The sequence below is a fragment of the Netta rufina genome (assembly GCF_964035555.1).
Source record: "Netta rufina genome assembly, chromosome: 1".
NCBI lineage: Eukaryota > Metazoa > Chordata > Aves > Anseriformes > Anatidae > Netta > Netta rufina.
This window is the reverse complement of record NC_140123.1, coordinates 147,828,335-147,856,049: the sequence shown is the minus strand read 5'-3', so window position 1 is coordinate 147,856,049 and position 27,715 is coordinate 147,828,335. Positions and strand designations below refer to the sequence as shown.

The 27,715-nt window shown below is 40.2% G+C and overlaps 1 protein-coding gene across 1 annotated transcript in view; it reads right to left on the bottom strand.

Annotated features, from left to right (window-relative positions):
• Nucleotides 1-27,715, bottom strand: part of TBXAS1 (thromboxane A synthase 1) — a gene marked incomplete at its 3' end in the record, with an annotated part of 227,332 nt that overhangs the window by 67,283 nt on the left and 132,334 nt on the right. Inside the window, exons 6-8 of the mRNA XM_084281641.1 lie at nt 25,236-25,324; nt 22,543-22,691; nt 20,608-20,738 (exon numbers count right to left, since the gene is read on the bottom strand). Coding sequence (XP_084137767.1) covers nt 20,608-20,738; nt 22,543-22,691; nt 25,236-25,324 — 369 coding nt within the window. The remainder of the gene's footprint in view (nt 1-20,607; nt 20,739-22,542; nt 22,692-25,235; nt 25,325-27,715) is intronic.

The following is a 27,715-nucleotide window of genomic DNA, read 5'->3' as shown; positions in this document are numbered from 1 at the left end:
GGCATAATAGAATTGTGCTGAACCTAAGCCATAAGACTATGTGATTGATTTTCAATTCTTCAAATACCAACAGAATACATGATAGCTCAAGGACTTACAAGTGACTGCAGTGCCAGAACATGACAACTTGTGCACTGGGATGGACAAAAGAAAGGGCTAAGTCTTTCTTCAAAAGAAAAAGAAAAATGCTGTAGAGCTATTTATCTATTAAAAAGGAATCATTTCAATGATTTCTTGGATCTGATGAGAGATGCGGAAGAAATGGGAAAGCCAGAGTAAAGGACAGGCAAACAAGATAAAAGTAAGGAAGAAGTAATTAATTACAAATGTCAGAGGACTTAAATCAGATATTTTTTTCGACATGATGTGGGAAAAGAGAGCAGTGAGACAACAAAAGAGGAGAAATATTTAGTCTTGTGCTTTTCTCTGCTGCCAACAAACTGTTTGGACTTGGTTATTTTGGGGTCTGAGTAATACAAGGAATTAATACATTGTGCCTTTAACTGCTCCCTCCCTCCTCTCCACAGGAACTTTTCATTTTGCATGTGTACAGTATGTACCTTGTACCCATGTCCACAGTGCATATTGTACCCTGCTACACGTAAGAGTTAATAATCCAGATAGTAACCAGTGCTAGTCATCACATGCTGAAGGACTCTACAAATTGGCCAAATGGCATTACCTTCAAGGCACAGGATACGTGCTTTTCCTCCCAAGAAGTGAAGGCACACAAAGCAGCATTATACACATTGAGCTCTGTGAACAAGCTCCAGCTCTGCAAATAAATCCTTGTGCCTAGACTTAGGCACAGTTTCCAGATTCAAACTGGCCACTTTGCCCCAGTGATAGGATACCACTAATCATGTATTTTCCTTTAGACTGGAGGAAACAAGACTCCATGCATACTTCTGCTGTGCACAGCTAAAACTTTCATGCAACGTTTCCAGGAGGGGCTTTATTAACAAGCTAGGAATCCACAAACCATACGACAGATAGTCCAGCTCCTAGGCATGGCCAACACTTCAGAGGGCTTTCTGGTATGTATATTTGGGTTACTGTGTTCATCAGTGTGTGGATATACACTAGTCTAGTATAGTAATGAACTGCATCTGTAGAGATCATAGAATCATAGAATCATAGAATATCCTGAGTTGGAAGGGACCCTTAAGGATCATCAAGTCCAACTCCTGGCACCGCACAGGTCTACCCAAAAGTTCAGACCATGTGACTAAGTGCACAGTCCAATCTCTTCTTAAATTCAGACAGGCTCGGTGCAGTGACCACTTCCCTGGGGAGCCTGTTCCAGTGTGCAACCACCCTCTCTGTGAAGAACCCCCTCCTGATGTCAAGCCTAAATTTCCCCTGCCTCAGCTTAACATTCCCTTTTATTCATACAACTAGTCATCATCACCTAAACTACCTTTATAACAGTCTAATTACATCTATGTTCATTGGAGTTGTACCCCTGCAACATAATATTGTTCAGATAGTATCACATTTGGAGTAGGATTCATCTTTCTCTAGCATTCATCCTTCTCTAGCTGTGAATTTTCTTGTAAACAAACCCATTGCTCTCCAAGGATTTGCAGTCCCCAGTCATGAACTGTAAGCTGAGACTGGTCTTATATTTAGACAATACATTCTCCGGAGCCCCTTGAAGATGTTTCTCCAACCTTAGACAAAATCAGGTCCCAGTCTTATACACAGCATATGGTTATTGCCATGATAGTACAGTCATAATCATAATGACAAGTGAATGAAATTTCATTCATGAGAATTTTTGCTGAAAGCAAACTTAATGAATGCTAGCATAAGTGAATATTCCCAAGAACGTGCTCCGAAATGCCTCTGTGGCCATTTTGAGGAGCTCTTTTTATTACTCACATAATATATTTGGTTAGGAATTTAAAAGCTTGTCTTGTTACAGAATCTGCTTGTAAGGTCACCCAGTCTAGAAACAACTAGCTACCTTATCGGTGCTATGCAATTTGTTCGCAGGTGAGCATAGGTTGCTGAGAACAATGGTTTCATAAACAATCCTGACAAAAACCACATTCATTTGTAAAAACTACTTGAGCAATAGTGGGAGGAAAAAAGCATAAAATTGGAAAGATACAAGCTTTGTTCAAGATAATTCTACACCGTTCAAGGAGCTATATTTTAGCAAAGATTCTCTTCCTTATGGTTCATTCTACTTCACTTTAGGCATCAGTATAGAATGCAACATAAAAAATAGTCATCAACCCAAGCGAGAGAAAAGATTTCCAGGGTTATAACCAGTCATAATGAAACATATTTTTCTTCCGCACCATCAGGATAGAAAAATCACTCTGACTCAAAAACCTAACAATGGCAATAGAGGCAAACACTAGCATAAAACCAAATATAATTGGATTGTTAAGTGCTGGAAATGAGAAAAAGGTATCTCATGAAAATTCACGTTTTTTTTCTCTACTCAGGTTGACAGCAATAAAAAAAAAATAAATAAAAAAAGCCAGTTCAGTCTGACAACAAACCAGGTACTGAAGGTGTCACTGCACAAAAACATTCTCTGGTCATCACATATGGCTGCTGGCTTCCTTTTTCCATCAGGGACATTTGTTTGATTTTCCTTACAAAAAGCAAAAGCCCATAATAGGCTCTATCCTGTCCTCTGACACTTGCATAGTTACATTACAATGGCATTGGAAAAAAAGTTTCTGCTTCAAAAGAATGGTGTGTCAGTGAGACAGGCTCTTGTTTTGCCCTGGTACAACACAGAGTTTATCATTAAGCAAATGAAAATCGAATGGAAAGATACTATTTGAAAAATTGTAATTTCAATGCAGTATGGGACAGGGTGCATGTCTAACTTGGTGGTGACACAGACATCCCCTTTGAAATATATAATAAGACAAGCCCTGCTTTCAGCTTCCCCGAGATAGACACCTTGCAATATATTTCCTGACACCAGTGTTCTGGGCTGTATCATTTCTCTCATTAGTCTCCTTAAGCATCACCTGGCCATGCAGGGAAATCATTCTGCACAGAACCGTAACGAGCTACACGCTACATACTGGAAGAATAGATGTGTGCTATACTGGGGAAGGCCAGTCTGCCAGTATCTATCACCCCTCCTTAAGTCACCGCTTTTAAGTTTTGCAGCTGTCAAAAGAAGAGAGAGATATCACTCTTGTGACTCTTCTCACAGGAGACATGGGTCTTGGGGGGAAGGGGATGTCTCCAGCTCTTCCCATCCTAAACAGGGAACTGCATTTTCATATCAAAGATTGATATACTGGCCAACCTCTCGGTAAGTTCACTGCTGATTTGGGGATCCAGGAGACCCTTGGGTTATGTTTTCAACAGAGAAATTGAGGCACGTGACTCCTATGCAAGGTGAAATGAAATATTACTTAAGGAAAACTATCAAATGTATACCAGTTGGAAGTTTTGCTCCTAATGCTCTGATTTAACTTCAATTTTCTGCTAACTGTACTTAAATTTTGTACCACTCTGATAGTTCAGTTCCCCATCCTGAACCCAGAACTATGAAAAGCAAGTTAAAGATGAAGTAAGGAAGCAAGTTGGAAGACGTGATTGATTAGTATTCTGTAAAGCATTTGCTGTGGTGCAAAAGTCATACAAATGTGATGCTGTTAATACAATACCACACACAATAAGCTATGCAGACCCTCCTAGCCTTTCTGCAATGCTCTGATGGCAGTTCAGAAAAGCAGAAACTAAGCTTCACAGTCCTTATCTGACCGGTATAAAACTCACATCTCTCTGAAATATTACTTTAGCTTCCTACAAACTCATAAAAACACTGCTATATTAGTTTATTTCCAGGTCACTTTTTATAAGTTTGATTTGACAAAGATCTTTTTAGGTAAGAACACTGGTGTCACCCTGAAGTTATCAGTAAAGTACTGCAGAAGCTACCCAGATCCTCTTGAACTGAAATACAAAATGCAGTCCCACTAAAACTATGATTTTGCCAAACTTCTTTGAAAAGGTCACACATAACTTCACTAGTTTCATTTGGTTTCTCAGTGAAATCATGAAAAAAGCCGATCTCTCTGCAATATACTATGCCCCAAAACCTTTCTGAGAGAGCTTCCTTTTGCCTTGGGCTTGAACCCAGAAGCTGGAATTAACTGTGAGGCCAGAGCTGACAGCCCTCAAATTTGTGCGCCTGAAGGCTGAAGGCATCATGCTCCTGTGGATGATGTTCAGCCCTGGAAGGATCCAGAGCCTGCTGAACTGCAGGGTCCTGCCCTTGTTCGAGAGTGGCTGGGAGGTTTTCAGTCTGGCAGAAAAAAACTGTTTTGTTTGCATTTGTTAACATCAGCTGGCGGAACCACTGCAATGTTTTTATTGTAAATGAGCTGAGTGTCTGAGGGCAGGCATGTCTTACAAAGCAATATAACTTACATTAAAAACCTGCATAAATTTAAAGCAAAAAAAAAAAAAAATACTCACTGAGTGCCACTTGGAAAGTGGAGCAGCCTTTAGCAGCCCAGACTGATCTTAACATCTGTAGTGAAACCCCAGACTTGGAAGGTTTTGTGTAAGTTTGGGCTTGTTCTGATATTTTTATACATTACCATTTCTAAACCCCTATGGGAGTTTCTGGCTGTAGTTCACTGCAGTAAGAGAGCACTATGAGTACTGAATGACACCGTATTTCATGTCAGAAGCCACACCAATGCCTTTGCTTTCTACTTGAAAGAAAAAAGAAATGTCCCTCCAACAATATCAGAGAAATGCTCTCTGAAATGCTGCGCAGGCCACAGAAGGGGCAGGTGTGTCAGCAAACTGCTGAAAGCACCTCAGCGTGGAAAGTGTAAAACGTGTCTCCTGCATGTGACCAAGAGCGAGTATAAATCCAAGTATAACACAGATTTTATTGGCTGAGGTGGCTACTGAATCTACAGAGTGGCCAATATGAATATGTGGTCAAGGCACTGACCACCAGAGAAACCAGGATGCTTAGAGCTACACTCCCCTTTTTGCTTTTAGAATACAGTTTTAAACTCTCCATCTGTACAATTGGTACAACACGCATCAAATCTTATAAAACCCCATGAGGAAAAGCTAATGATGATCTCAGAAACCCCTTTAAGACCTAGGATGAAAACAGATTTACGGACTCAAAGAGTTTAAGGCAGAAAGCACCAACGCATCAGGGAAAGAGGCCTGGAAGGAATTCAGCAACTTATCTACTCCATCCCCTCACCACAAGGCAGGATCAGCCAAACCAGCTCTGACAGCTGTTTGTCTAACCTGTTTTTAAAAACCCAGCCAAGCTCCAGATTCCCACAGCTTCCCCAGGCAGTTTACCCCAGCATTGAACCGTTTGCATCACGAGAGGTTTCCCCTCCTCCAGTGAGTCACTGCATACATTGCAGATCATGAGATGGCACCCAGCTGCACCTCTAATGTCCGGAGCCCCACAGCTTGTAGGTATATGTGTCTGCATATATAATATATGTTACTGCAGCAGGTCTCTAACAAAGCATGTTGATAACAACAACAGCAACAACAACAAATCATACTGCTGAAAAATACAAAGCCATTTTCGCTTGGTAGTGTCTCAATTCAAGAGGTCAAGGAGAAGAGCGCTCAGGTATTGCTGTTTTCTTCCTTGAGGATTTTGCACAAGTAGGAACATCTTTTCTGGTACAAAGAGATCACAATACCTTCTTTGGCTCCTATTATACAAGCTGAGCTTTGAGGCAGTGGAACAAACCCTGGTGCTTGAGGCTCTGCAGCCTCACTTGGGTTTTGGGCACATGGAGAATTTCACAGCTGGTTTACAACTTCATTCTGATATTCAGACTCGTCTAACCTCCAAAAAGCAAGGTTAAATTAAGAGCTTGATTAATCTGCAGAGGCACATGCAAACCTAAATTAATCTGACAGCAAAGCGTGGGGAATTTCTTATAAAGAACAATTTGTTAGGGACCCATCTACCTTCTCCTTATGCTTCCACAAGTGGCAGTAAAGGGCTTACATCTGGAAAGACCACTGCTGCCTTCTTACTGTATTCCTACATCACCTAGGCATGAAAAGCAATCTGAATTTGTGTTCTTATTGGTAATGAAGAGAAAGCAAAGAAATACTTCTAGTTGAGACAAACTGAACGTAGGTCTTTGTGGCTCATGTAGAAGGAGGCTATTTTTAATCTTAAACACGTGGACCTCTTGCCTGAAATCCTAGCTGGAGGCCTGACTTGGCTGGAGCGGGAAGGGATGAAGAGAGATTACAATTAAGGACACTGAATGTAGTAACTCATACATTTTTCCCACCACCCTAGAGTTATACCAGAGTTTTAAAGCATAACCTGAACTTCAAACATCATCCAGATAATATATTTCTGGGTGGCACCTGCACAGTGGCACCTTAGGAAGCCAATGAAACAGGCAGAGGAGATGGTATAAAACAGTATTATACCACAGACCTGCCCAGGAATGAATAAGCCATGCAAAGTAATTCAGAACAAAGTTTCTGACGTCTTTCCTGCTTAGCTACAGACACAGGAAAACAGCAGGAATTGTTCTTACTGAGAAGATGACACTTTTGGCCTTTCATAAATCTGTCACTTTGGACGTACTTTGGTAACATATGGGTGGTGGTGAATAACACGGAAGAGAGAAAATAGGGTACATATCTATTTCATTCATTCATTAATTACGTGGACACACAGGGAAATCTATAGCTTGCCTGGAGAGATGGAAATCCTTCCAGTAGTTCTTCTGCATAAAACCAAGAGACTGCTTGCAGCCTGGCCTTTTTACAAACAGTAGAAAACACCCCTAACGAACTGACTGCCATCTGTGACTTTGGGGGGTTTCCTTTCAATACCAGGCTAGGCAGAATGAGCTGTGTATCTACAAGAAATAGTAAATTTATCCGTGAAACTCAGTTTAATGGCAAACTAGTGTCCTGCACTTTGTGGCAGCTGGTTGGCAGCTCTGCTGCCCTGGGTTGGCAGCCCCAGTCCAGAGCCCAGCACAATGGTGTAACCACCACGGTTCCCTTGGTGGTGTGCCCATGTGGGGACAGCTCAAAAAACAGCCCAAAATGCAATGGCAAGAGAGTGTCACCCAGCCTGTGCCACAGTGAGCAAGACACAAATGACACTGGACTGGAACCTCCTTATTCTCTATTTGCAAAATATTCAGTATAACAACGCTCTGGTAACAGCTCCTGGCATTATCACAGTACAAACAGTACATATTGGATATGCACATGCAGTAGCTAAGCTTCTCCTGCCCCACATGTTTTGCTGCTTGGAGGCGTAGGAGTGAGGTTATCAGAATACACAGCGAGCAAACAGAGCAAGAGAAGAAATAACTGAGGATGGAGAACAGCTTGGGCCAGCCTCCCCCCCAACCATGCACACAAGTGTGTGAAACTGGCATCAACTCCAAGTCAGCCCAGAGCTGACCACCCTGCTGCACACTGTGCACACATCCTCTCCCAGGGCTTATCTGGCCTCCTAGTGAACCATCTGACACTCCTCCCCTCCTCTATTTGCAGGAGGAAGGGAGGATGCAGGAAGGGAGTGTTTTAGGATAAGTGCCTGACACCCAGCAGCTTGACCCTCTACTGACTCAAACTGCTGACTAAAGGCTGCTGTTGCAGGCAGCCCTCTGTCTTTTTTTGTTGTTGTTCCTCTTTTTTTTTTTTTTTTTTTTTTCTCCACAGATTATAATTGTATTTACTTAAATTTAATTTCTCATTAATAATCAGTTCTGGTTTTAGCAGTTGCCTGACATTCGAGATTATGCACAGAAATATCATTATTGCTTCTTTGTTCTTCCAGCCCCACGTGCTCTCTTCACTGTGCTTGCAAAGTCCCACCACTCACTTCAAAGAGCCATCAAGATGTCTGGGGGCTGTCCTGGGACTTTACTGTGCACCTCCTGTTTTCCCCCACCTCTTCCCATGATTTGTTCGAGATCCTCCCTTTCTGCATCACATTACATACATACTGCATACATTCTGTGGGAAGGAACACCTCATTATTCAGTTTTGTGAAGGCCTTAAGTAATTCTGGGTAACAAAAAAAAAAAAGTTATTGTTTTTTTAACTGAACTAATTATAACTGTTAGACTGATATAAACGATACACGCTGTTAGAAAAAAAGCACAATGTTATTTATGGTCTTTATTAACAATTGAAAAAAAAAACAACAAAACAAAACACAAAACAAACCCACCACTTGCCTTTACTATTGCTTTTTTTCTGAGCAACTGCTCTTCACTGCTGGTGGGTAATCCCACTGCTGGTTTATCCATTCACGATCACACCTGCAGTCTACAGTAGGATTTATCCCGGATCTTTGGCTACATTAAACCGGCCTTACCGATAGTACATAAATCTCCTCTACATGTGGATCTCCACTTCTGTGCACAAAGGGGTACTGGTTCCCAGTGCAGTGGGTGAAAGCTGCACTGGGAAGGAAAGGATTATTTTCAGCTACCCGGTAACCGATAATAAATTGTGTTATCCTCTGCAGTTTCATGGATGCTCGGTTCAGTTATGAGCTTTATCCAATAGATGGCTCCTCAGTAGCAGAAAGGATTCTTCCCCTGCTCTCCTTCCCTTCGGAGAGTTTTCAGTTTGACTTTCTAATATTTACACATCCATTATCTTGCAAATATAGGCATTTTGCTCACACTGATAAACACACAGAAGAAGTGTGTGTGCATGAATGAAAGAACAAAAGAAAAATTAGATGGTATTTTATATATTTTCATGCCACTTTGTCCTCTGCCAGTACAGGGATGCATGAAAAATGACAGGCAGGCAGCACTGTGGTCTGGAACGCTTCCTATAGTCACACACTAAAAAAAAATACAACTTCAGAAACACATGAATATTAACAGAATGCCAGAATACCAGCCGTCTTTTTCCCCGAAAATATGAGGACTTCTCCCATATCTTACAGATCCCTGACTGAGCAATACTTAAGCAACTTACAGGCATCATTACTCCTCTGTCAATGAAAGATTTTTCACAAGGAAAAAAAAAATCCCTATGTGTAATTATTGATATAATGAACCAGGAGAGCTCTCTGTAATTGGCAAAATGCCACAGGGTGCAAGTTAATATCATTATGAGTAACACTGCCATTTCTGAGATGGGGAAAGTGAATAAGCTTTTGTTGTTTTCCAGAAAAACACAACAAGGATAAGAATAGCAAAACCTGAAACATTAATTACATGCAGACAAACCCTGTTTATCCCAGATATGCAACTGTGACTTCCCTCAATCACAAGAGCAGTTCTTGGTCTTTTCTGTCCTGAGATCTATCTCGCATCTCAAAAAGATCTGATCAAACACCTGCCAGCGACCCCAGTTTGGGGCTCATGACCCCTCTGGTCAGACCACACAAGTGAAAAGTGAAAACAGAACACCCACAATAAATAATAAATCTCATAGAAGCCAGACCATGACACTTTAAATTGCTCCAGATTAAATCCCTACACTTCAATGGGGCACAACTATAAGCCCACTATACCTGCTGTTAGCATTTAAAATAATAGCATTCCTAATAATAACATTTATGCTTGAAAAATTAAGTTGCTTTGAAAAATGGGGAAAAGGCACCAGTTTAGTATAAACATCCATGTATATATATATATATAAATACATATCTTAGAGATCCTAACATTAACACAATTACAACCATAATAACAACTGTGTCGAGTGAAAAAATAAATGTTTTGGCCCTGTTCAAAGCTCAGCACACAACCACTGTTTACATTTCAATGCTCTGAAAGAACTTGCCAAATGCCATACCTCAAACCAGCTTTTTGCTAGCTCAAAATTGGAAATTTGTACCAATCCACATTTTGCTTACTCCAAAACAAACTCATGAGCTTTGACACTATTGCTTCCCCTTACTCGTGAGCAAACACCCCAAGGAATCCTCCAGCCTAATGGGCACTGAACAGAAGCACAGGGGATGCAAGGGTAGCCCCATGCTCTGGGGACTCCTCAGTTAGCACAGGGGCCCTTTGTGTGCCCAGACCTTGTCACAGCACACAGCAGCTGTGGCATCACTCTAAATTGTGCAAGGAGCAGATTTAAGCCCCGGCCAGTCCCAGTACTGGTGAAAGACAAAAGGTCCATCTTTCCTCCTTTCTCCCCCTCAGGACGCTGCAGGCAGCAGAAGTTCCCCTGACCCAAAGCCAAGCATGCAGACTTTACCCTCCTCCTCTTTTTAAAGGGCCAAGTTACAAACACACGGAGAATCAGAGTTCGCAACTGAAATCCTGACAATGCTTTTCACCATGGAGCAGTTTAAAGCAGGCAGCAGTGATATTCATTAAGCTGTTAATAATGGATTGTGGCACAAAGCAATTTATCAAGTTTCCATTGTAATTAAAATCACTGAATATTTGGGCACTTGCAATGCACCTAGCTCTCCCCGTTCCTGAAGCTTTACATTTTAATGTGAATTATGGCTCCCTCTCCCAAGAGACCTGCTAAAAAGCCCGTTTTAATTGGTATGTTTTTAATTGAGATTACATTATTAAAAAGTGTACGTTTCTAATGATGAGAGAAAGGAGATGCTCGGCTCCCCTCTAGTCTCTCTCTCTCTCTCTTAGCTACAGCTTGCTTATCCCAGCAGGAGGAAAAAATGAAGGGTAGTCACTCCAAAGAAAGTGAAAGAAGCCCTGAGCAGCCAAAGGACACAAAGTCAGGGCAAGGCTGCCACTGACTTTGGTGGTGCAGGATCTCGTAGGAAGATTTTTGGAGAGGAAGAGGAATTGCTGCAATCGTTCAGGCTGCTCTTTAGCAAAAGTCAGAGCGAGGAATGCCACGCAGAGATTCCTGCCTCGCAGCCAGCTGACACCGAGGGCACGTTCCAGAAAGCCTCTCCTTAAGGCTTCCAGCGACAGAGAATCTGTCATTTCCCATAATAAGGGACTCAAATGTTAAATTACTCTCAAAATCCAGATACAGTCATGAGCGGCTGGGGTTTATCAAAGGCCTCCATCTCTGCTGGCTCCAGCAGGCTCAGGAAAGGGAGGCAGATCCCAGGGCAGCCCAGGCATGGTGGCAAGAAGAGAAGAGCCCCAGAGTACAAAGTTGAGGTTTACTTTGGTGTGTTGAGGTGGCCACCAGGCTCAAAAAAATAAAAAAAAAAAAAAAAAAAGTAACTTCATACACTTGGCAACAAAACGCAGACCCCATAAATGGTTCTTCTGTTGGCAAGATGGGCTGTCAGTGTCTCTTATAGCAGGAGTATGGATCTGCTAAGGTAAGTAGACAGAAGAGAAAAGGAAGAAATATCAAAGGAGTGCAAAGTAGATACCAACAGTTGAGATAGATCAAGGGAAAAAGCCTCCGGAGATCAAAACAGACCAACAAATGGACAAGACGGTTGAACCAGAATGAAATATCATGGAACAGCTTTTTCATAACCGCTTCAGAAAAGGTCATGCTGTATTGCAAAAAGAGGATGCTGCATGGGGCTGAGAGAGGTTACTGTAGGCAAATAGAGACACAGACAGACTAACAGAGAAACATTTCAAGATCAAGCCAGCAATACCACAAGTGCTGCAACTCCCCTTGTAGTTCTGGGAGTGAGTCAGGGAGAAAGGAAGGTGAACCTATAGCAGATAAAAGAAGAAAAGACAAAACATGAAACAAAATTGAAAATGATAAAACCAACAGAGAAAGGGAAAACTCTGCTACTGCAGTTAGGTCAGTAAATCTATGATTTTTGTCTAAATTAAGAATTCAGATGCTTCTGTCTAGTTGCACGTTTAAAAAAAAAAAGTCTGTTTATAGAGGCAAAATACCCAAACAAGCTATTGCTCTGAATGGAAAGTAAAATACATACATGAAATGCCTCTAGTCCCATTCAACAGATCCCCTGAAGGTTTAGATCAAGTGTAGGGTTAAAAAAAGAAAAAAAAAAAAAGTGTATGCAAATTAAGATTAGAGGTTATATCCCACCTTGGCATTAAAGGTCACCACCCAGCTATGCAGGAAATTAATCTCCATATGATTTTGTTCTATGACAAGATTCCCTTTGTTTGTTGTTTGAAAACCCCACACTCTGGATGAAGACCAGATCACAGATTAGGCAGGAAAAAGGAAGGGCTTTCAATGACCTAAAGCAGGCTTTTCTGAGAAACTTGGGAGGAACAGACCAAAAGAGTAATATAGAAAAGGGAGGAGGAACTGAGAGAGAGCAGAGTTAGAAAGGAAAGCAAATGGGCACAATTTCAGGGTGAGGATTTTTCCTTTCACTCAAAGGGACAAATACTGACACGGTAACATGAAGGAAAGCAAGCAAAAGAAAGTGAGAAAAGATATGTCAGAAAGTTTTACTTTATGCTGAAGGAATGGCAAAGGAGAAGAGTTTCCAAGCCTATAGGACATGTAACACTGCTTAGGCTGGGTATTTGGCACAGATGAGAACATGCCAGCCTTACTGATTTGGCATGTATCAACAGATACATGACTACACCAGAGTCTGCCCTGAGTGCTAGGGTAGAAAGGCAGCTGGAGATGCTCTACCCCCTTCCTACAAGGAATGGAGCCATGGACATAGCAAAGTCTCACTGGGTACGTGCAACTTCAGTGACTTAATACCTAGCAACATTTCCCCAAAGACACACAAGAAGCCAACAGGTTGCAACAGCCTTGATCCAATTATTTTCTCTGACTGGAGTATCAGGAGAGATTCTAACCAAGCAGGGGACAAACTTTATGTCTAAGGTCATGAAACAGCAGTATTGAGTACTAGGTATAAAAAGTATTAAAACCTATGCCACATCCTCCTCAAACAGATGGCCTTTCAGAAAGATTTAATCAGACACTGAAACGCATGCTGCGAATACTCATTACTAGCACCGGATCAGGCTGGGACAAGTGGCCAGCGCTGACGTTATTGCCTACAGGGAATTACCACGGGCATAAACAGGCTTTTCAATGCTTCAGCTTCTCTCTGGATGACAAGCACAGGGTCCCCTTGCCATCACAGGGGAAGCCTGGGAGGGTAAAGCAAAAAAATCATGAGGGGTGGGCCAGGTCTAGTTTTCAGGGGAGAAGCAAGAGACCCGGGCCCTTTTAAGGAGCAACCATCTTCTTTTTGGCGTCCTCCATTTTCCACCTGTGCTGGTCAAGCCACCACAAAGCTCAGTGAAACTGAACAGTCACTGAGTCTTCACCTAAAGCACAATGAGCTCTTACTCTAATTTTTACGGACACACAAAACCAGAGCCGTGACCACTCCCTCTCCTTTGGTATTAAGAACAGGAAGAGCAGGGTATAACCACAACAGGCAGCACACAGAAGGAGGTGTCCAAAAGGTGAACAAGCTGCCCAAAAGGAAGAAAAAAAAAAAAAAAAAAAAGGCAAATCTAGAAGAGGATTTCTGCTCTCCCCTTTAACAATGGAGGAGTTCCTTTGAAAAAAGACAGGTTTGTCATTTAATTCTTCCCTCCTCCAATTTTTTTCAGAAAAAATTTACTGCAAATGTACTTTGAAAGACTCCTTACACTATCTTTTGGCCTGGATTTTTGATAAACAGTTTTTTAAGAGACTGCTTTTACCATATAAACACAGTTTTAAAAAGTCACTAAAACCCTTGACATTACCGACAGCTGAGCATGTGGGTTTATTTATTTTTACGCTGGTTGAAAAAAAGCTTTTCTTCAACACTAAAAAAAAAAAACCTTCTCAATTAAAAGATGTTTCTCATATGCTGTAGATCAGCAAAGCCAAATGTCCATATCGCTTCCTGCACTGAAAATGGGAGGAAAATGCATGCAAGGCTCAATGACAGAAGTGTTTAAGACCTTCCTCCCTGCGACTCTGAAGGCATCCAGTTGGCCTAAGAACTTTCTGTGGATTTATGATACTGCAGGGTGCATCTGAACCTCCCTTGTTCTGCCCAGCAAGTGGTAAAGATACCTTTTTTATTATTATTATTATTTTGAAGGCCCTCTAAAGTGGCTCCTTCACATGTCTTACTTAGCAAGTGAGATTAGCTTTTTCAGCATACTGATATTTTCTCAGCATTGTCTGCAAGATCATTCCTAGCAACTCCAGATACCCCTAAAATGTAACCCATTTTGTCAGTATGAACATCCTGGTTCTTTTATTTCATTCCCATGTTCACTCATACATCTATGTTCTTGCAAACTGAAGTATGTGAGCAGTGCTCCAAGAAGTCAACGAGATTGCTCAGGTGCCTGATGACAGTTTAGAACCTGGACTGGAGCTGAGGTTGGACATATGAGATATCAGACAGGGATGCTGCTCCTGAAGAACTGAAGATAAACAGCAGTGACTGAAAAAAATAAAAGGGAGATGGAGGTATTGGGAAGAGTGTCCCATATGTCAGATTGTTTGTTATGGTAGCTGCAGGGCTTGCTGGAGTGGGGCAAATAATACACACATTATGCCAGCTGCTTGTTCCTTGCTTAGGATCTATAAAGAATTCTGTCTGATCCGTAACAGAGGCAGTAGAAATGGTGTGATAAGAACAAGGGGTAATAGCAAGCAGATCTAGTATGTAGTAGCTGGATGCAGGTAATCAAGCAGATATTTGCTATCTCCTTGTGACTGCAGTGCTCGTAAAGTGCTGGGCTCACAGGTGTGCTGGGCTGCAGAACTGGGACAGATGCAGCAGTAATGCAAAATTCTTCCTGATTCCCCATCACGCTTCAGGGAGGTGAGAAAGTCACCGTTCTCCTTACTTATTCTGTCCTTGATCTGTTTTGAGGAGAGAGGCTGCAGAACTGCATTTCATGATGAAAGCACCTCAGCCAGACAAGTCAGCCCAAGCCTGAAACCAAAAGATCCTGTTTTGTAGGCCAGCAGTTAATCTTTGGAAAGATAACAACATACTGACCAAGAAATTTCAGCTAGTGACCAAAAGTAATACGGACTTTGAGCTCATTTCCCTCTGAGGATTTAAGGCCTTGCTGTGTTTCAATGGCCACTTAAGAAATCCTGAGAAAGTTATAAAATTCATTAAAAACTCCAGCTTAAAAAAAAAAAAAAGTAAAGATATTTTTCTTCAAATTTGGGAAGGAAAGCAACTTTGAAGGCAAGCATTAATGCATGGATTTTTAAAAGCCGATGAATAACTAAAACTTCTTCTACCATAATGCCACTTTTTATCCTGTTAGAATCACCGTGTACTGCCCAAGCACAGAAACCAGATTTAGCGTTCTGAAGAATTTTAATATACTCCAGAGGAATGATACTCTTCTGCTTAAAACAGCAGAGATATGGGTTTGAGATTTGTGTTCAGTCCCCATATTGAGCACAGATTCTCTCTATATCTTTAAAGCACATTTACTGTTCTTGGAAACTCACTTCACTTTCCTCGCGACAAAGGCAGTGGGTAAGAACACGATCAAACTGTGAGAACAGCCTTGTGGAACAGAAATGCAGTGTCCCTCCCACAGACTTAGCAAAACAAAAGGACCAGGCTGATCCTTCATTTTACTGACTTTATTAATCAATTCAAATGAATTATTTAATATTGCCATATCGTATGTGTCCTTAAATGGACACCACTCTCATTCAAACATAAACAAGTTCTGCTTCGTTTTTTATGACGGCAAGAAAACTGCACACTATTAGAAAGTGTCTAATCCTCCCATCTGCTGTTTCCTTAGAAAAATATTTACTTTTAAACATCTGTACTGCATTTTCCACAGTTCAAACACACACATAGCTCCTGGAATGTACATAGTATTTAGCAAATTTTTAACTAAGTTTTCTTAGTAATTGTATAGTTTTCCCTTGACAAGGAGAGGATCAGACTTTTTTTCAGGAGGATTACCTCTGCTCAACTCATTTCAAGCAGCTCTTGAATAAAATAGTTCATTAGTTCACGAAAAGGAAAAACTCCAGGGAGCTGCTGAGGGAAGGAAGAGAAAAGAAGAGAGTGCCACAGTAATTAGGTTTTCAGATTGTCCCTTATCCTCCAGAATGCAGGTACATACACACATGTCCCTCTTCCCCTTAGGTAAAGCATTTAGGGGAGCTCATTGCATGTTCTTCCTTGGGAATCAGGGTTCTAGAGATTAAAGTTTTAGCCAGGCCATCATTTCCCAGAAAGATACTAAAAGATACCACCTCTTTATAGCATGCTACTATAACAGTTGAAGGACAGATGCCTCATCTTTACAAGCATTTAAGTAGTTTCATTTCAGACTTCCTCAAAATTCAGTTTCCTGACCCGCCACCTCATTTTAGGTTCCTATGGCTGGTGCTGGAAGACCAAAGGATCTCCACTAAGCAGAAACCACGCATGCCTGCCTGGGCATGTAAGCAGCAGGAAAATGGGAGGAGGCTGCAATTCATCACTAGCAGTTGCTGACCAAAAGACCTTTTTCAGTTTAGACCTAGCACAAGAGAGTACAGAGTATCCCAGGGCCATACCAGTCTCTGGGAGACTAGGTCATCTTCAGGACTGACAGCACCATACAGCTTCTTTGTGGCTTTACACCACATGGCACAAGGGCAGCATGGTTAACAGTGAAGCTTTCACACTCTTTTTTCATTTTTCTGTCTGCCTGCTCTGGATTTGCAACAAAAGCATTTGGGTAGCCCATACATCTCCAGTAAAGTTGACCAGAACAACTGAGATGCTAATGAATACAGTTCTGGTGATACTTCTTCTCTGTGCTTTATCACTCAAGCTCACTTCAAGTCAGCTTGAGACCACCAAGAAACAGCTGATCATCATCAGAAACATCATCAGGTCACTACCTCCCTAGCACGGATCATTGATCTTGAATTATGCATTCACAGCTGACACCAAAACTGGAAAAATCAAGAGATGCCAGAAGAATGTGTTGCAGCCTCCATGAACTCTCCAATTCTTGTTAAATGGTGCACAGTTTGAAAGCCAAATTTTCCCACATATCTGTTGTGATGCTGCAAAATTAATGTTTTGCAATATCTTTACATTGTTGTATTCCCACTGGTATTACCATGAGTTAAAAATGAAATTCAAGCCTTTTTCTGTTAAGGGGAGGGGGTGTTGCTTTCATCCCGCAGTTTTAGGAGTTGCAATTTTGAGCACCATGAAAGACTTCTTCATCTAGATATCATCATTAAAACAGACGGGCAAGTTAAGAACTGAGCTGTAACTTGACAGAAAAACTCTTCCATGAACAATGATTTGCATATCAGATTATTAAGTGAAAATCTATCAAACTATCATTTCTTGAAACAAAGTCTATCCACCCTGTTTCTGGAAACATGTTGCCTAAGGGAAAAATTTAAACCTGGGCAGATAATCAGGATAAGGTATTTGAACACTTAAATCCTGCTGGAGTCTTCAAAGTAGGTGTTAAGTGGTGCATTAAATTTGTGCTGTTTCTTCTGAGCAGGGTGAATTTGCTCTCCTGTAAATAGTGGGAAAAGCATTTTACAATAATTTGAATTCATGAATAAATGTAATATATTAAAATTTCTAAAATACAACCACTAAATGTTTTTGTACATAAGCCAAATGAGTGGAATATCCAGGACTGAAATTATTTGACTGACCACAGAAAGATAATATATAATTAAAATGACATCTGCAGCACTAACCGATGGGTTAAGAGAAAGTGACATCACAGATCTCATATAAGCTGCAAGCGTATTATTAGATCTAAACCTGGCTGTAAAATTACTATCTGCCCGTGGGATTATCTTTAGGCATTCAGAAGCATTGTTTCATTTACTGATGGAACAAGGATGATAACAGGCTGACTTTGCTTGTCACATTATTTTTTGGCCTTTCTTTATTCTTTGTTCATGTTCACTGCAGATGAGAGGAAGACAAGCTTCAGCTGAATCACTTTCACAGAGCTCTTCATTGTTTTACAGTTTGTTCCTTTTTTTTTTTTTTTTTTTTTTTTTTTTTTTTTTCCCCAAAGATAAAAACATTTTTAATGGTGATAAAATCAATGAGGAGTAAAAGATGCACACAGTGTAACATCTAGGAATATGACAATCTAAGGAATACCCATTGGCCTAATGCGGCACAGGAAGGCTGTAAGACTATGATTACAGCTCCCGTTATTAGCATAAGGAACCAGTAGCTACCAGTTACATCTTGGACTCATTAAAATTCAGTGCCAAAACTCCTACTGACTTCAGGAGGTACATTTCATCACTCTAGACCTAAGACACAGGTCATAATTCTCCTTCAACTACAGGGCTATCTGGGACACCTAATCTCTGCAGATTACATTTCTGCATTAAACTGGACAGCAGCCGCATTTTGATCCATTTCACATACCTTTTTTATGTTCCTGGCAAATTCCTAAGTTGCCTATGCTTGTAGCAAAACTTGCACTCCACCAACCTAAACTAGTCAAAATTTTAAGAGTGGATAACAAGACAGGCAGTGAAGGTGGGGAAAAAAAGGAAAATCCAAACTTTTCAGTCGCTTTTGAAAGCCATGTTAATGATCCTGAGCTGCATAGGGAACTTAATACGCTCTCAGAAAGCTGGTCCTAAAGTGTCTAACTCCCGGTACCTGAAATCGTTCCCATATGACAATTTTGCAAAGTAGGCAAAAGTCCAGGAGTAGGTGGGACCACTGCCAGTCATGGACTTGTGCATACACTGTTAAGGTAAACATGGACCTTGTACTTTCTTCCACACTGTCCTGATACTGGGCAGCTACTGCCATATGTTATCTTTTAATGAGTCTCCCAATATCCCTTCCAATACAATCATAAGCCTTCCTGCTCTATCAGCCACTGAGAGCTGAAAACACACTGCATATGGACATAATGCTGACTCCTGCTCTTGTCGCTAGAATCTCATTTTTCTTTGTTTTCTCTCCTTACCATACCCACCTGTTGTCCTTTATCTTAGTCTTCAATTTGAGTGACCATCTCTAATATAATCAAGACTTTAGCCCCTGACTGATATTGCCAGTGCTACTGCCACAGAAATACAGTGTATTAATACAAAACACATAGCAGTTAATACATTAACTACCATTAATTCACATTAGATTGTTTCATTGACCCTTTTATAATTGATACACAGAAGAAATAGCTTTTTCATGCAGACCCTGTCAGCATAAATCTTTGAGTCAAAACTCTCCATATATACAGCCCCATCAATATGCTATTAAAAGCTCACACAGGATCTGTGCACTAGAAATTAGGTGTCTGCAACCACCTTAGATACACCATCCATGTTTCTGAATCATGAATTATTTGTGATTATTCTGTGACTACGCAGTGGTGCATACAAACTTTGGGGTATAAAGAAGGATGGATACAAAGACCTAAAAGCTACTGGGGAGGAAAGACTCATAAAGATAGAATTGAAGAAAGGTGAGAATAAGGGGACAATAAAGGACAACAAATATGGAAGTGAGATTTCACTGGAGAGAGTGTCAAAGAAAAAGAGTAGAACGTGCAACACAGTGCAAAGCAGCAATATCTTTGAAAATCAATTTGATTTTTAAAAAAGTGCCTTAGATATAACACCGTGAGAATTAAAATCCATACTATCCTGAAAGATGACAGCTGGGGGGCTACATTCTGAAAAAAATTTGGGATGATCCATCCTCACCTGTGCTGTTATCCCATCAGAACTGCTGTTCATCTCAAAGTGGAAAGAAACGTTTCAATTATTTCAATATTAACAGATTCTTAATAGGTACGTTATGGCACATTTCATGTCAATTGATATGCAACACTTGTCTGTTACCTTTACAATGGAATTCTCTTTGATATTCTTTGTTTCTCACTACACATCCATAATTAATTGGTTAACCTATTTTCAGGGAAATTATGTGCAGTCTGGAGTAAAGAATGGTCAAAAAGGACAAGCAGACCCAAAGAACTTTTATATCACAAAATTTAAGCACGTGCCTATGTTCCCTATGCTTCATGTATTGAAAATAGAGAGACCTTTATAAAAATATCTGCGCCTTCAGAGTCTTCATAAAATAACAGTGATTAACACACAACAAAAAACTCAGAACTGCCTTATGTCCCGATGAATAAGAAAGAGATGGGCCACAGCTGATTTGCTACTAATACATTTCAATTATTTTGCATACTGGGTAGAATTTACTACCTCTTTCTTTAACCATCTCAATAATAAATGTTTGCTCTTAATTAGACATGTAGGGTCTTTCTTTGCATTTTCATAAACAGTAGGAACTGCCATAGGGCTATATAAAACCCATGTCAGCTCAGAGGTAATGACTGGGTTGAGACACCCTGTGGGGGGCTCCCGCTTCTCATATTGTTAAGGAAAGCCAGCACAGACAAGACACCTGATGAAGATAAGAAAAAAATTTTACAATATGAATCCTTCTGGGTCTAGAAACCGGGTTGGAAAGCCATCCCAGATGCAACATTTTCTGAATCCTTATTTGGACAGATAAAGCGAGAGAAGCAGTCTTTCTTGTAATGTGTTAACAGTTCCGCATCAGCACCAAGACTGGTTGATGGTATATAGAGCTAAAAATGAATAAAATCTTCACTAAATTGCTTTGAATGTTCAAACAGACTGAGTTCACTTTTTCAACTGAGGCTTATGCCACTTCCAGTTTTTCCTCAAAGCATTTGCTTATCCATATATTTATCACACAAATGGTTTTACCTCAGCTGCATCTTGCTGGTCTCTGAAGACAATTGCATTTTTTATAGTTTGGATAAAAAATCCATTCAGTTCCTTTTGTTTCTTATTTGGCAGAATTCGAAGCAGTGGGATCATTATGAATGGGAAAGAAACTGTAAGAGATTTAAAAGGAAAAAACACTGAGGCAGAGTGAAAAAGCATGTAATATCCCTTTCCTTTCATTAATATTACAAATCTCATCAAGTGGGATGCATTATTTTTGTGAAAGCTGTTTTTTCCACTTTTTCTCTCTCTCTTTCTTTTTTTTTTTTTTTTTTTATTTTTTTATTTATTTATTTTTTTCTTCTTCTTCCTCCTCTATATGTTGGTACAGGCTTTCCTTTTAGAAATTCCATTTTGGCTGGAACTCCCTTGCTGGATAGTTGCCTTATAAGTTTTCCCTGACTGGCAAGTCTTCCACAATGCTTCCAGATTTCAGTTCAGCTTCTTGATGCCACAGAGCCAATACAACAAAAGGAAGAATTACTTTCTCTGCCTACTTGAGCAGTTGGATGCAAAACGTGGAGGATCTTGACTCCATTTAGCAAGTTATGGCACTGATCCATACAACTGTGTAGTAGTAATTCCCATTTACAGCTCTTCAGTATTTGAATATTGCTTTGCTACTTTGTTTTGCTTCTCTAAACAGATCAAAGACTCTTAAAGTAGGATGCTACTACAAGGATGGTCTCCAGTCCATCGCCTTTATAGGCGATAGTAGGAACTAGATACCAGAGTGAAGTCTTGTACTTGAATAAACCCATTGTTAAATCATGAACAGCTTAGGACTAACAAATCAGTCCATTTTCAGAAAACCCCTGTTGTCAACGGGACAACACTGTTGAAATTCAGACCATGTAATTTACTAACAGAAGGAAATCAAACACTTTCAGGCAATCCAACCCCAAACTCTACACAGCAACTTTCTTTAATGGAGGATGCTGTTAGAGGCTAGGGACAAATTTCTGTCCCTTCAGAAATTAGTCACAAATCCCACTTTGCAATCAGGTTAAACATTAACCCCAGGACATTTTGGATACACAGTTCCAGAAGGAAACAGTTCATGTGCTGCTAGTATAGGTACAATCTGTAATGCCAGCAGGATCAGATGGGCACAGGAAACTTTGCCACTGCGCCACCTGACACTACTGTGAACAGGTCTAGATAGTAACACAGTAAAAACTTATCAACCTTGATTATGCCGCAGCTTATTCAGCTATAATTCTTACTGCCATTGTGTTAACAAAGCTTTCATCACCACGAAACCTTAGTAGCATTCATGACCTAGAACTAAATCATCTTGTACCCTGTTCTTGTACTCCCAGTCTACTCACTGGGAAAATAAATGCATTCTCCTGAAGACAGCCTGTGCTGGTACTTACCATCTTCATCCTTTATAGTTATCAGCCAGGCTGCTGATGCTATTTAAATAAGAATTTAAAGGACTTACGCTACCTGCTTATGCTCCTCTACTTCTCTTCTGGTTATTAGCACTCTTTTATTTATGGGTGAGATTTCAATCTCTACCAAGTAAAAAGAGTGCACAAAAACTTTGCTCCCAGGTTCCCAAGGGCTACACTTTATTTACAACATATAGATTAGGTTGCTGTAACTCTGTTTTAAAACAGAAGTGTAGCCCACAGGCTACAGGTGCCAGAAACCTTCCTCTCAAATCAAGCTGGAGCATTGTTTTCTGTGACTCTTGGTTTCTGGAGGAAGTTGCATTAATGATGACAGGAGCTGTAAAGCATACCATGAAAATCTAGAGGGTTTCGTGCACAGTGGGCTGAATTCTGAACACTTCTGAAATAAAGCTCACAATACATCTTCCTGCTCCTGCTTCCAGATGTTTTGCAATTTCAGAATGACTTTCAGAAAATTACCATAACAGAGTAGACAAAGGTGGACTGTACTTACGGATTAGAATAAGAAGAGGCTTAAACAGAGACATTTCAAAGAATGTTCTGCAATTCTTAACAAAGGGGTCATCAGGATTCTTCTGAGAGTCCACCTGTGTTCCAAAAGCTACGCTACCGACAACATCCAAGGTAAAGCAGTTGTAACACCTGCATTAAGAATGACAATCATTAGCTACAACTTACATATCCATGAATATCTTGCTTCTACAAACATTGCATAACATTGATTTTTGTCTCTAATTTTCTTTTTGCTTTCAAATTTGGGCTTTGCTCACAGATATTTCCATCATTCTGATAAATACTGATGTTTAATAATAAATACTATTAATAATTATTAATAATTTAATAATTATTAAAATAATAACCTCCTCTCCCTCTACAAAGTGAACATGTTTTCATATAGCTCAATAATTCTACTAATACTTTATATATATATTTTTTAAAAAAAGTTCATTTCTTATTATCTTGGAATCTAATGCAACAGAAACTCAGAAGAATTATTGTAGTATACATAGAATAGAGGTAATCTCTTTCTCTTTTCTTCAGTTCTCAAAACTGCATAAACAATGTCTCCACCAGTCTAGTCTGAACTCTCACAAGAGTCACAAGAAGTCCTTAAATAAAATTTTCTATTAAGGATTTCCTTTGTCTTCTTAATAGCTCCTTTCTAACGCAAAATCCTGGTCAAAACCATGGGGAACTGACTCCAAGTGAAGCCTGTATCTCTGCAGAGTGGTAGCAAATGCTTTGAGAACTACAAATGATCTGTAGATCTCGGCACAGAAATTTTAGAACTTATTGAATCTCTCCCCACATACCTGGCTATCTAGCCAGTTGTCTCACCGTTTTTATTTCTAATGTCCATTAGCAGCTATACTAGTTTTGAGATAACAGACTAAGAATGTGAAATATCCTTGTAATTTAGTTCTTCTGATCTGTTGGTCAAGTATTCAATGACTGATTCGTTATGTTTTTCTATGACTGTTCTTTTCTATAGAAGGTTAATATCAAATTCTCTGATGTTTTAACTTGATTAAGCATGAATCAAGAGGACAGGACTCAGGCCCAGTATATCCTGTGTGTATACTGTGAAGCAGAACATCTCATACTATAATCCTTGGATCACTGTCATTCTGAGGACAACAAAGCTGAATTTAAAGATAACGACAATGCTGCAGAGCTAAGTAACTTGTTTGGATTTTCAACTCTTACACAAAACAAAAAGGCACTGCTGGATGTTGAAACGTTAAAAGAGGGGTTCTGCAACAAAACAATAATCTCAGAAGCCCTCAATCATTTACCTCACCAAGTTATTGAAAAAGCTTAAACCCTACACTTTGAGTTGTTGACAAAACACAAAATGGCTAAAGCCAACTAATGTACAAGAAGACAGAAGGTTGCAAATAGGGTATCTACAGCCAAAAAATGGCTCCCAAGGCAGTTTTGTGAAACTGCAGTGCAATGAGAATCACATTTATATATGTCAAACTGGCTGAAATGGTAGCATGATAAAATAACTGGAAGAACATATTCTGAGATGGTCAACATCATTCATTTCTACTTTCAAAGTCTTTTCCAAAGTGCCTCTTGAGAGGTGAAACCTTATCATGGATCAATAGCTAAAAGACCAGGCAAAGAAAAAGGACAAATGGAAAAAAGGGAAAAACCCAGAAGGACTAAAAAGGTCAATTTTCATCAGAGCACTAGGCTAAATGCAATGTATCATCTCAGAGTCTCATAGTAACTCCTCAGATATTTAATATAAAGAAATCTTTGTGCACACACAGACACTTGCATGCATGCATATACATTTACTGGACAAGAGATGGTTGAACAGTGACCAAATATCCAATCCTTTAGATGAAACAAAATTATTTGCACTGTTCCAGGTAGGGAAAAGTCATGAGAAACTTCAGAAGGTGCTGACCAACCTAGCAAATGAAATGTACACAAAATAGTGCCTGACAGTAAGGATACATTTGAACTATTCATTCACCATACAGAGATCCTAGAAGTATTGTATGTGCTCAGAGAAGAGGCTAGACACTATTGTGAACAGCTCAGTGAAGATCTCTGCTGAAAGAGCAACAAAAAATGATATTAGGATCTTAAATGCATAACAAATGGGAGAAAGCACAGTATGGAAAATATTAAAGTGTCATTTTATAAATCAATGGTGCATTCTCATCTGGAATACTGATCTCGTTGTTTCACAAAAGGCTAGCGTGCTATTAGACAGGGTTAGTAGGAATGTGATAAGAATCATTAAGTGCTCAAAAAAAGTCATACCAAAAACAAACAAACAAACAAACAAGAAAGTGATGGACTAGAGGGATTTGATACTAGATCAATTCCTATATTTGTACATTATTGGCAGACGGTACAGAGCAGACTGGACAGGGACTGGTGCAGCTTTCCTTTCTGCTTCCAGCTGTTAAAACTCCATTAAACAGCTAGAAATACATTAGATGCATTCCCAAAATTACTTTTCAAGTATGCAATGGCTCTCCCCATGAAGAAAAGGCATCTATCATCAGACACATCCTCTATCCTATGATCTCCACTTATAAAAGCAAGAGAAAAAAATAAATCTTGTTATACATACAGTAAATGAATATTTAGAATAATTGCTGCTATTGACTTTTTTTTTTTTTTTTAATCTGTTACTCATTTCTGGTATGTTGAACGTACCTCTGGATATCAAAAGCTTTGCCAGAATCTGCATAGACTTTCAAGTTACTCAGCAGGACATCGCAGGCCTGGTTTATTAGCGGTGTCATCTAGAAAGGAATGCATTCTATTGTGAAAATTGTTAAAATGTAAAATAAATAATAATAATAAAAAAATCAATTATTCTAAATTAGTTTTATCCAGTAGATGGGATGGAGCTCTCAGGACCCTCTGCAGGTGTGGTCAGGCACTTTTGCACAGGTGAGATGAAATGCTGGGATTGCCTACACTATTACAGGGATGCCTTTCTCCAGCTCTGGGCCTAAACTCAAAAGGTCTTGTTGCTTACCTGACCTTTGGTTCTTGTCCACTTATGGCTATATACATGGAGAGAGACTAAGAAAAAACATTCCTCTCTTTTTTTAATCATTCCCTGTCCCAGCTGACCATCTATCATGATCCATATTTACAGGTCATTACATTTTGTCTACGTATACTACTGAGTGGAAGGAATAATATTTTCTGTGGTCTTGAAGTCTTATAAAGATGTCATCACCAGAGGCCTAGTATTTCCGTCTTGCCATCCCTCAGTTTGAGGGATTTAAGGAGTACATCGGGAAAGCACTGTGTATATCAGTACAGTTTGCTGTGGGAAGAGTGCTGCCATTACCTGAGGAGAGGGTTGTCTGGAGTGGCAACCGTCATTAAGTGGACACACGTGTGAATTTGTTCGGCTAGTGGTTCTTTCCGTTCGCTGACAAATGATGGTCAGGTAGACCTACACATGCCCTGTCTGGCTAATAGTGAAATAGTGTCTGCCTAATAGTGAAAGTCTTCCTCTTCAGCATTTCATGGAAACCAGACATAGGCAACCATCACGACCTTCTTAAAGTCCCTCTATAACTTGTTTCATAAGAACAGCATCAGACACTTACCTTGATTATACCTTCAGGAGGGACAGAGGAGGATTCTGACTGCTGCTTTGAGTTAGGGCATAGCAGCAATCCAGCCATTACCCTAATGGTATTATTTGCTATGACTCTTCCTCCAGGGAGGCTACTGACAGATCCTCCTACATTTTAATACCCCAGTCTTGCCTCAGTTATGCCAAGCATTAGCAGACATATGCACAGCAACCCGTCTTTCCTTCCTGAGCAACCTCCTTCAGCATACGGATGTCAACAAATATGAGAACAGACTTGTCCTACTATTCTGACATTCTTGTTACCAAAAAAGACTTACTGCAGCCTCTCAGCACACTCCACAAGCTATGCAGGCTGCCCAGCCAAGTCCATTTTGCTTGGCACTTCTACCTCTGTGAAACTGGCATAACACTTCGTGCACAGGCACGCTGCCATCCCAACACATGGGCAAGACTGTACGCAGTCAAAAGGCCAACGCGGGAGCATCCAACATGTTCTCCAAAGGCAGAAGTCTTAGTCAAGAATGTGTCTAGCTGTTCTCAAAGTCCCATACCTATACGGGACAGAGCAGGATGTCACCCTTTCAGTTCAAAGCTGGATTGATTTGGGCTGTGCAACAGGAATCTCACAAAACAATTCTGAATCCAGATTAGTATTCTGTAAAAGCAGCTGGTATGTGTGTTTGGGAGGTGCACACCATGTTATGTGGCAGTTTTCTGCCCCTTTTGGCTTTCTAAAGAAGGTCCCCTGCAGTGAGCTTCATCTCAAATGATTCAACAAAACTAACACATTTCTGTTAAACAAATCAAACCAGGGTAAAATGCTTTATAATCTCTGGGTCCAGCCCTTCGAATGAACTGAGTCAGTCAAGGAGAACAAAATGAAAATCCATATTTTAACAGGTACGATGTTTTCTAAACAGATGGTGATCATTTCAAATTTTTCCTTTTATTGCCTTATTTTCTCTTTCATTCTTCAGCACATCACCAGACCTGAAACCACCCAGCTGGCTGCTATTGCTTTCCAACAGCTGGCAGGGATGGCAGGGGCACATACGCCTGGCCAGGGCATCTTGCAGCACCTCTGAACTTTCCACATTCCACCAGCCTGTCAAAATGCCGTAGCAATTTATTTCTAGACAAAAAGATATTTTTATTAGCACATCTAAGCAGGAAAGTGGGGAGGGGGGCACATGGATTTGATTTATTGTTAGCATTATAGGACAGAGTCATATCAATGAGACAATTATTTGCATATGAAAGCTACGGGGGATATCTACTTAGGAATCCTGGGTTTGGGTTTGGGTTTCTGTTCCCTTGGGGGACATAAATTAATCCAAGTTTGCCAACTACAAAGACCACAGAGTGAAACGTACTCAAGTCCCTTAATACTTTAAACTCTTTGCTCAATCATCAAGAAAAATAAAATAGTGTTGGGGGAGGTGAACCACAGCAAACTTTGAAAACAGGCACGGTAACAGACATGTTGATCTACACTGCCTTGGGTATCACTAACTTCCTATACATTATCGTTTGCCAGTCAGAACATAAAAGCTGCATAACCTGCCTGAGATTCAGT